Raw genomic sequence first — 10,804 nt, forward strand, 5'->3', positions numbered from 1 at the left:
TCTAACTCTGTCCCTTTTCTATTTATAGGGATCGGGTTGTAGCAGTTTTTGTGCAAGGTCCTGCATGGCAGTTCAAAGGTTGGCCATGGCTTTTGCCTGATGGATCACCAGTTGACATATTTGCTAAAAGTAAGATTCTCTTTATTTTTACTGCCTATCCAATATAGAAATGCTCTTGCATTATGTACAAGAAAGCCACATATGGCTCTGCATATATGATATATACATTAAGACATGCTCATTTTTAAGCACCTGAGAAATATTTTTAAAGTATTTTTTCAGACATTAATATTTGTTTATGTATTTATGTCTAAAAGTAAATTACCGTATCCTATTCCCTACATTGGGTCACTTTAAAAAGGATTAATTTGTTGCACATCCATACATTTTTATTAAAATTGATGGCTAGTTTTTAAAGGGGTTGACTTTTGCCGAATAGTAATGTAGAACTTAAAGAGCCCCAGATGACTTTTTACTGGCTATTTCCATTGTCCGGAATGATTATAGTATGCATGATGGGTGCTGTTTTTTTTTTTTTTGTTTTTTTGTTTTTGTTTTGTTTTGTTTTGTTTTTCATTCAAGCCTAAATTCAAGTATTGTCTCCTTTAGAGAATCCTTCTCTGGCCAACCAGGAAATAACCATGACCTTCTCCCAGTTACTCTTTAAGCTCCTTTATTTTTATGATAGTACTTACTGTTGTTTGATATTATCTTATTTATATCTTTATTTTAAATCTTCCTTGGCTATAAGGCTAAGTTCTTGGTGGGAAGAGCCCTTTTCTGCCTTGTTTACCCTTGAATTATCACAGAAGAGTGCCTGTCATAGAGGAAGCATTCAGTAGATAATCTGTTAAATGAATATTTCACATGGCTTATATCTTTTGGTATATTGGAGATTAATTTATTAATTTAGTCTGGTTTTTGCAGTAGAGATATTCCAATTATTATTTAATTCAAGTACCCAATTAAGTTAGTAACCATAGTAAAATTTTTTTTTTCAAAAGCATTCTCATGAAACAAGTATGTTTATTAGAAATGACAACTTCGATTATTATGAATGTGAAGTGTGCTACTGTAAAATCCAGCCATTTTAAAAGCAACTTCAGTTTTTGTTAGTGGTTACTAAACCATTCTCCAAGATAGAAACTACTGCCCAAGCTTGAAAGTTTTAATCATTTGTTCTCTACTTTCATTCATTTTAGACAATGATTCTAATATTACTGATATTATGATAGATTTTTATGTTATTTCTGAAACTTGAATACTACATAGTTGATAAATAGAAAGTTAAAGGTGGAGCGAGAACGGGAATTTAAATAAAATGTGAACACAAATGTTTTACCTACTTGCCTTTTTGAATAGTGTTGTAACAATAACAAAAAAATGATTAAAAGGTCTTCAAGATGTAAATGCTGTCTAAATTTCATTCAGAATGTAATGATGTTAGTAATTGTTTTTTTTCAGATTGTTAGTCTTCTGAAACTTAGATAAGAACTTGAGACTTTTTTAATAGTTAGCAATTAACGATTTTATTCCATGAATTATTCTTTCTTTTCAATCTTCCTTCCTTAATGAACATTTAAAATGAAAGCCCCATCCATCTTAAAACCCTTTCTCCTGACCTTAACTCTAGCTCCTCTTTTTTCTTTTACTTGAATTATCTCTACTAACTTATTTTCTGTTTGGTTCTCAATTCACTGTTTGGCTCCTTTGCTCTCTACTAAACTATTCTCACCAAACTTATCAGTGATTCAAATACTATATACTTTTGAGCTCCTTAAGGGAATTTGATTCTCTTGACTTGGTTCTTTCTTTTTAAAATGTTCTTTTCCAAGGACTCGTATACTCCTTCTCAGATTCTCTAGCTTCCTTTGGCTTTCAGGTAGCTACCTGTTTATTTTTTGTTTCTCTTCTCCTTTACTATTGATACTCTCTCAAGGAGATCTGATAGCTTTCAATTACCATGTTTAATCTTCCCTTTATTCTAAGTTTGGTCTCTAGCTTTATATTCTGGGCCTATGTATCTCACTTAATTAGCAGATAACACCTATGTGAGACCCTATTGGTACATCAGACTCAGCCTGTTCCAAATGGAGTTGATTGTCTTATATTCTCCCTCATTCCCAAACTGTTTCTTTTCCGCAATTAGTTGGTTTCCTTGCTTTTTACTTGCCTCTTCTAGGTTTTTACCCTTTCCCCCATCACACACATAGAAAATGGTAACATCTATATAGCATGGGGAAAAACTGAGAGTATTTAGGACCATCTATATGGGCCCTGGTAGAAAACTTATATTTTCTTCATATTGAGTAATATAGTAGACTACAAAATTTTAGAGAAGATATTAAGTATTAATTTTATAAATTGTATAAAATTGATAGTTACCATTGAGAAAATTTTTTCATTTGTAATCTATATTGTGTTACTTCTTTGTCATCTGACATGCCATTATTGTACCTACAAAATACTATTCAAGACCATTGTCTTTTTTTTTTTGCTTCTTTGTTCCTGTAAAATAATGTTGACAAGTGTCTTGCAGTTTGCACAAAATGAACAATTCTGAATTATGTGAAGTATTTTGCTTTAGTACTGATTATGCTACCAGAGAGATGACTGACTTTCTTATAAAAGAACTTCATTTGTTCTATTTTTTGCTGAGGATTAAAAAGCTAAAAGTCTTTTTCTGAATAAGAAAGAGGTTTTATAGTAATATCTTGATGTAAATTTGCCACCATTCCTTTAATGCTAGTAAAATATTCTGTATGGTGAGAGAAACTTTGTGCTTCTTATTTGTGATTTAAACTTTTTGGACTGTCATGTTTCACCTTAAATTCTAAAAGTTGTCTATTCTGGTGGAAAAATCAATACTGTATAAACTAAATCTATTGAAATTAAGGAGTGGGGGACTGTAGGCCTTTATAGCTTTAGATAAATCCTTTTTTTTTAATATTTTTTTTTAAAGATTTTATTTATTTATTCATGAGAGATACACGAGAGAGGTAGAGACACGGGTAGGGGAAGAAGTAGGCTCGCCACAGGGAGCCCGATGTGGGACTCAATCCCAGGACTCTGGGATCACGCTCTGAGCCAAAGGCAGACGCTCAACCACTGAGCCACCCAGGGATCCCTAGATAAATCATTTTTTAATTTAGTTTAATTTTTTCCTCATTTTATCTGTTTCATTTTCTTCCCCCAGATATACCTAATATATTTTTAACAGTGAGGGCATCTGGGGAGCTTGGTCGGTTAAACATCTTGTCGTTGGCTCATGTCATCCTCCCCAAGTTGCAGGATCAAGCCCTGCATTGAGCTCCTTGCTCAGTGAGGAGTCTGCTTGTCACTCTCCCTCTGCCTCGTTCCCAGCTCCTGCTCTTACTCTCTGTCAAATAAATAAATAAAATCTTCCACAAAAAAAAGATTTAGGGGTGCCTGGCTGGCTCACTTGGTTGGTCACCTCAGTCTTGATTTTGGCTCAGGTCATGATCTAGGGTCATGAGATTGAGCCCTGTGTTGGGCACCATGCTCAGCAGTGTCTGCTTGAGATTCTTTCTCTCTCTCTCCCTTTGACCTTCTACCTCCCCCCTCTTTCTCTAAATAGATAGATATTTTTTAAAAGGATGATTTAAAGGAAATATTGAGAGAATTAGAAAAGTGAAACGTAGTAAGGAAAATAGGAAGTATTTAAATGTTGGCTTTAATTTCAAACTTTTAAAAATTAAAATTTTTTATGCATATAAATATTTTGAAAATGGGTTTTCTGAAGCTATGATATATAGCCCTTTTAATGATTCTGTGTATTAAATTTAATTAAATTTATTGAATTGAATTAAATTCAATTTATTAAATTGAATTAAATTCAAAATGAGTAATGTGCTGATGAGGGGATCTTTAATTATATAAAAGCATAATAATTTAGAAGTAATGTTTATGTTTCTTTTTGTGGGCACTAATGATTCATTTTGGATTTCCATCAAGAATTACACCTTGATTCATTGTTAACATTGAAAGTGAATAGGCTATCAGCAGTGTGGAACAAGCAATCCATAAAGTAGTTTTCAGAAAAAATTAACAAAGTCAATCATTTTTCTCCTTAAAGACCTCAAATACTGGATGAGAATGATGACAGCAATAATTATATGTTAGGAGAAAAGTAAATTGAAAGAAAAGCTAAACATCTTGCATGTGTAATGTAAAACAAACTTCACTGGTGGTAAACTGTTTACAAAATAAACTAGCCAGGATGAGGATGATTCAACTGGATAATCAGGGACAGTGAAAGATTGGAAATAATACTTAATGGTACATTTGTTAACCTTTTGCAATATATGCCACTTGGGAGGTTTTGCCTTTTGAGTCTTCTTTTGCCCAACACCCAAAACCAACTGTTAAAACTGGAAACCAGATAATTTCACCTTCTTACTCTAAACTTTCTAGTGACTTACTATCACATTTGAAATAAATTCAGATTTTTTTACCATAGCTGAATTCTACATATAGGACATTGCCTATAAAAGAAGTTATTCTTGTTTATAGAATGTGCCACGGTGGCTTTCATTTCAGAGCCTTTTTACCAGCTATTCCCTCTGCCTGAAATCTTCTAGATCTTTTTGCTAGACTCAACTTTTTTTTTTAAAGATTTTATTTATTTATTTATTCATGAGAGACATGGAGACAGAGAGAGAGGCAGAGACACAGGCAGAGGGAGAAGCAGGCCCCATGCAGGGAGCCTGATGTGGGACTCGATCCGGGGTCCCCAGGATCACACCCTGGGCTGCAGGCGGCACTAAACCGCTGAGCCACCGGGGCTGCTGTAGACTCAACTTTTTATATCAATTATCTACTTCTAGGTAACCTCTCAAGAGGCCTTCCAAATTTTTCTCTTTTCATCATTTACCAAGTTCTGTTAGTTCTTACTCCCTAATTATTTCCTGAATCTTTTTCTTGCCAGGCCTATATCTTCTCACAAGTTTAGCAAATGTCTCTTCTGGATTACTAAATTGTATCAATAGTCACAGCGGAACGCTTTACAGTGGTTCTCCAGACCCCTTAATATAAGGGGCCTACACGGCTAACATTATTCTCAATCTGTGGTCTTACCTTTAAACATTCTTTACATTACTTTGTATGATGCAATTCCGTTAAATTTCTTTAGTTTCTAAGTGAAACCATTTCTCTTTGAGCATGTTCTTGGCTAACTGGGTCACTTTTGTTCTGTGTTTGCCTAATTCTTACTCAAACTTTTAGGTCTTAGCATTTTCTGAATTCCATGGTCTGGGTAAGGTACTTTTATGTTACTGTGATATACTGCACCTTTATCATACTTTATTTGAATAGATTTTTTTATCCTTCACCAGACCGTATGTGTTTTATCTCCCTTATTCCTCATTTCACTCCTAGTAGCTGGTATGTATAAACCTTCAGTAGATATTTGTTGAATTGAATGTTTTTGAGGATGCCACAGTGCTTATTAGCATCTATTTCAAAGATCACTTTGGTTATAATGTTTCATTTGGTTGAAGAAAGATTAATCTTTAAAGTTTTTTGTTTTGTTTAGTTTTTTGGTTAATGTCTGTATTGGATATTTTTATTCTTTCAGAAAATATTTCTATAATTTTGATTGCAGTTTGAATTAAAAATATTATTTCCCCCCATATAGTTAAAGCCTTCCATCTCAAATATGATGAAGTTCGTCTAGATCCAAACGTTCAGAAATGGGATGTAACAGTATTAGAACTCAGCTATCACAAACGTCATTTGGATAGACCAGTTTTCTTACGATTCTGGGAAACATTGGATAGGTAATTCTGATCCTAAAATGCACTTACTTCTGCTTTATTATAGTAATTTTCCTTTTTCCTCAGTTAGACATTAAGTTCATTAAAGTTGTGAACATATCCCCTAATTTCCTTTTTCGAACACTGATTTGTTGCTGATCTCCAGTAGATAATTAACAAATATCTTTGTTGTATTGATTTTAGAAACAGATGGAGAAGGGGTACATAGCTGGATAGAAAGAACAGTAAATTCTGAGTCAGAAGACCTAGATTTTCATTCTGATTTTGTGATCTGACTCTAATGAACTGTGTGACCTTTCCGAACCTTGTTTTCCGTCTATCCAAGGGGCTTGGATTAAGTGATCCCTACAGGTTTTTTTGTGGGGTTTTTTGCCAGTATTAAAAGGTCACTGACTGGATGTGAGTTAAGGGTAGCTTGTGAAAGGAATAGAGTTTTTGAATTTAATTACTATTATAAATAGTATTCTTTTTTTTTTTTATAAATAGTATTCTTAAAGCCCCTTTACAGTAACATCAGTTTTATAATTGGAAAATTTAAGAACAGCATATGATCACAATACCACTAAATTTATTTTTGTTTGGGTGTTCTTTAAAATGTATCACCTTCTTGGTATAAATCTCTTGCTGAAAATTAAGGGTTTTCCAAAGTCAGAGGTAACCCAGTGATTATAACTGATGATAATATTAAAGAGAAACATTTATTATTCTAGCCAGAAGCTCTGAGATTATAGAATTTAATAGGAGGAATGTTTCTTCTGGCTTCAAAAGTTTTTATTCTGTATTTCCAAAGTACAATATCATGTTTTCACTTTTTTAGAAAACAAAAAATCCTGTTCACTTTTGAATTTTACGTTTAAAAAAATGTTAACCTATTTTTACATATAATATTCTAAAAATCCTACAATTCATGTAATCATTATAACATATTATTATTTTTCAGGTACATGGTAAAGCATAAATCCCACTTGAGATTCTGAATTTACTTGGTTTCCCCTTTTTCTGGAGATCTGGATTAAGAAGCATGGATGTACTTTGATCTAAAGACTGAAACTCAAGCTTTATGAATTTATCAAGAACTTACAAATGAAGAAGGTCACAGATCGATCTTTTATAAGACCTTATTTGATGCTTTATGCTTCAAAGGGATGATGCTTGTCATCCATATAAGCAAACTTTTTGGCTTACAACTATTTTTTTAATATTAGCCTTCTAGTCTGTAATGGAAATTGTATATTTTGATAGAAGTTTTTTCTCATTGGTTAAATTAGCATTACTTAAAATTTGTTTCTTTAGAAAATAAATACAGGTTATAAATGTGTGTATATTTAGAGGTTATAAGGCTCTCTAAGCCACCTTGCTTCAGATTTTTCATTGCTCTATAATTCCTTTTATTGAAAATACTATGTTATGAATGGTATTAAATTTTAGTCTCTGGAACTTCCAAAACTAGCAAAGGGATGTGACTATTTTGAATGAATCAGAATGTCAACCTGTATGTATACTATACCTATACTTATTCTTTATTTAAAAAAGAATGATGAAAAATCAAGAACAATTCTTCAGCTTTGGTTGACCTGTTCAGCCTTTTCAAGAATTCTTTACTTACAATGAATACATTTAATGAATGTACATTCTTCTCACTGACTTTGGTGATTTTAAAACTTAAGAATGATATATTTCTATCTGTGCTATCTTTCCACTTGAAAAATCTCAAAACACAGATTAAAAACCTGATAGGCTATAGTGCTTTTTATTTTGGGAGCCAGAATATGTTTGGGGGAAGGAAATGTATTAGTCCTACTGCAATGTAACTTTAACTTTCTTACCTTTTCTCATAAGTTTACCTTTGATTCTTACTTTATATGTATGGCATAGGATTTTGAGTCTTCTATTTCTAGGCATGTTGCTCTTGGAGTTCTTATCCCTAAATATTGATAAACTCCCCCAGACACCAAAGAACACATTTGCTTAAGTGTCTGAACAGAAACAAGATAAAAACACTGGTATTTTTATGTGCGTATTCAATATCATATAAAATATAAAACCTATATTTTAACTTAGTAAAATATTTTACTACTTCTCTACTTCAGAGTGTTGCATCCAAGGTACAAATGAATGAGCATTTTCCTTCAGTCTTGATTTCACCTTTTATTACTTAAAAACAACTTGGAACCTCTACTCCCCTAAAGAGATATTTGCCATGAGAACGTTGCTGATCATTGATCTTGTGTCATTTTTTTTTCCTCCATTCCCTCCCCCCCCCGCCATGATCTCTGAGGTTAACATTTTTGGGGGGTAAACATTTAGCTGCTTCTTACGTTATGCTGACATTAGCTAGCCCCATTTTGAAATTTAATGCTAAATGAGAAGCACTTATTATTTATTTTTAAAGTAATCAGAAAAGTCCATACCAATAGTGAATAGAAAACATATTTATTCATATGAAATTCACTAGGTTCTTACAAAAAGCAGTCAGCATTTAAATTATTAGAGTGTAGGTTATTTATAAGGTTTGAACAGATTCTACCCCCTTTTTCTGCATCCTCTCTTCTTGAAAACAAAAAAGAACTCAAATTTGTTCACTTTAGAATTTCTCAGCATATAAACTGTTTTCAAAATAAATTATGTATTGTATAAACTTTCTCCATGATGAAATCATCAAGGACTAGAATCTGTGATATTTTAATGTAAGATTACTTGTTACGACTACTACAAGTGGACAAGAACTACCTTTCTATAAAGATTTTTAGTATTTATACTTATGTCATATATGAAATTTACTTGATTACAGAGTATGGTTAAAATTGGGAACATCTACTTTAAACAGGGTTTATTTTTCTATCTTGAATTTGCCTTATGTATATTCAGAGGCTTCTGGAAATACTGTAAAGGAACATTAGGAAAAGTACAAATATGCTATGCTATGTATTTTAAAATCAGACCCTTAGTATGTGCTTATTTTCTTTTTCTTTTTTCAGTTCAGTCCCTTATTTAGGCCCATAGAATTAATTTAATAGCCATTAATTCCAAAAACCATTTTTTTCAGGAATCGTATTATCTCATGACTCCCAAGCCCTACAGCAGCACCTATCACTGTGCCTTGCATATATAGGCATTCAGTAAATCATTTATATTCACAAATTACTGATCTTTTCATTGTGACTGGTTTATTACAAAAAGTACTTTGACTAGATTTTGGAGTTTGAGAATATAGAATTACAAGGAATGAAGAGGTATACACAGATATTTTAGTGGAAATGAGGTGTACATTAATAAACTTGACTTATCCATAAGTTACTGTTAATTGGAGATACCCTTGTCTTGTCCCACTGGTAAAAGAAAACTCCATTTCTTATTCATAGGACACTTTCTGAGTCGGGTAACATTAAGAAGCTTGTAGGTTTCAGTCAGTAACTCTCAACCCTGACTACACATTAGAATCATTTGGGGGACCATTTAAATATACTATTGCCTGATTCCTGATTCTGATTTAATTTGGGCTGAGACCTGATCAGTATTTTTAAAAAGTTCTCTAGGTAATTTAATATTCAGAAAGGATTGAGAATCCCTGATTTAATTTGTTATTGAAAACAATGCCAGTATTAAATGTTTTCCTCATCTCCTTTCTTTCCTTCCTTCTCTCCCCTCTTCCTCTTAATGTCTCTCTCTCTCTTCCTTCTCTTCTCTTCTCCGATTTGTTTTTTCTTTTGGTGGCCACCCTTTGCACTAGACTGTCCCCCTTACTGATGGTATTGGCCTATAGTTCCACATGACAAATTCAAGTCTTATTTATTTAATATAGGAGTATTTTGCTGTTTAATATTTAAACAATGTTTAATATATTTCATTATAAACTAGTATTATAGTTTATGATTTGTTTCCCATGTGTCCATATCTTTAACTAACTTTTTTTTTAACAGCCGCATCACAACAATCCATACAGAAATAACTAGTTCATAATGAGGAAAATTTCATAATTAATTTTTAAGGTAGAAGAAAGTAAAGTATTAATTTCTTATCTGCCATGCAGAATTAGAGTTTGCTTATGAAAGGAAAGAGGCATACTTTTTAATTGGTCTGCACAGAAAAGTAAAAGTAAATTATTCATTTAAATAAAATTCATTATCAAACACTGAAGGAAATATTTTTCCTAAATAAAAATTTTTGTGACTCCTAACAAAGTTAAAGCGATACATTGTTCTTTTTTGGAGGGTGGGAAGGGGGTATTTAGTTGCCATATTTCTTACTATATAACAGTTCCATTTTATTGGTATTAACAATAGAAATGACGATAGGATATACATATGTGGCCAGAAATGAAGTGCCACCCTGTCAGATAACAGTTACCTGAGTCTTAGTTGTTGAACTAATTAGTTTATAAAACCTTTTGAGACCAACAGTGCATTTTATAAATATTATAAAAGCTAATCAAAATTAAAACATGAAAAATAAATTTAATTACATGAGCCTTAATATTACTTGACTATATTTCTTTCACTTGGATTTGATATTCAGCTGGTTACCCTCACCATAGTAAATTGACTTCAAAAAGAAAAAAGGACAAATGATTGAATTTGACTTAAATTAAGAATTGGATTAGGAATTTTGAAATGCCATGTCCTATATATTCTGGCCTATCCATTGCCGCATTTGGCTGCGTAGTGGTGCCAGCATGTTTTCTATATTAATATGTTGGAATAATAACTAAGAAAAAATTGAAAATGTATAATAAGTGTATAAAGAATTATATTTAGTAAATGCATAATAGGCAATACTTTCAGGTCATTGATCTGTTTGGGTTTCTATGTTTTATCTTAGGTAGTGTTTATTGAGTATCTTGGGAGTTATAAATGTATGCCATTTAAATGAGTAAAGCTAATGAAATTTTACTGCCAAAATTCAAAAATTGGGGTGATACTATGTCAAATTTAAGTAAATGATGTATCTGAGAATTTTCTTTGCTACTGAATTCCCTTTCTATCTAGTTTAAGCTTACTAAAAGCTACTTA

General features: G+C 32.2%; 1 protein-coding gene across 1 annotated transcript in view; it reads left to right on the forward strand.

Moving 5' to 3' along the window:
• The window catches only part of CDC73 (cell division cycle 73), a 106,595-nt gene extending 98,579 nt beyond the window's left edge, over positions 1 to 8,016 (forward strand). The window contains exons 15-17 of the mRNA XM_055333933.1: positions 29 to 129; positions 5,657 to 5,798; positions 6,736 to 8,016. Of these exons, the coding sequence (XP_055189908.1) occupies positions 29 to 129; positions 5,657 to 5,798; positions 6,736 to 6,772 (280 nt within the window). The 3' untranslated portion in view covers positions 6,773 to 8,016. The remainder of the gene's footprint in view (positions 1 to 28; positions 130 to 5,656; positions 5,799 to 6,735) is intronic.
• Positions 8,017 to 10,804: the final 2,788 nt, after the last annotated feature.

This window comes from Nyctereutes procyonoides, unplaced genomic scaffold, assembly GCF_905146905.1.
Source record: "Nyctereutes procyonoides isolate TBG_1078 unplaced genomic scaffold, NYPRO_anot_genome, whole genome shotgun sequence".
Classification (NCBI taxonomy): Eukaryota; Metazoa; Chordata; class Mammalia; order Carnivora; family Canidae; genus Nyctereutes; species Nyctereutes procyonoides.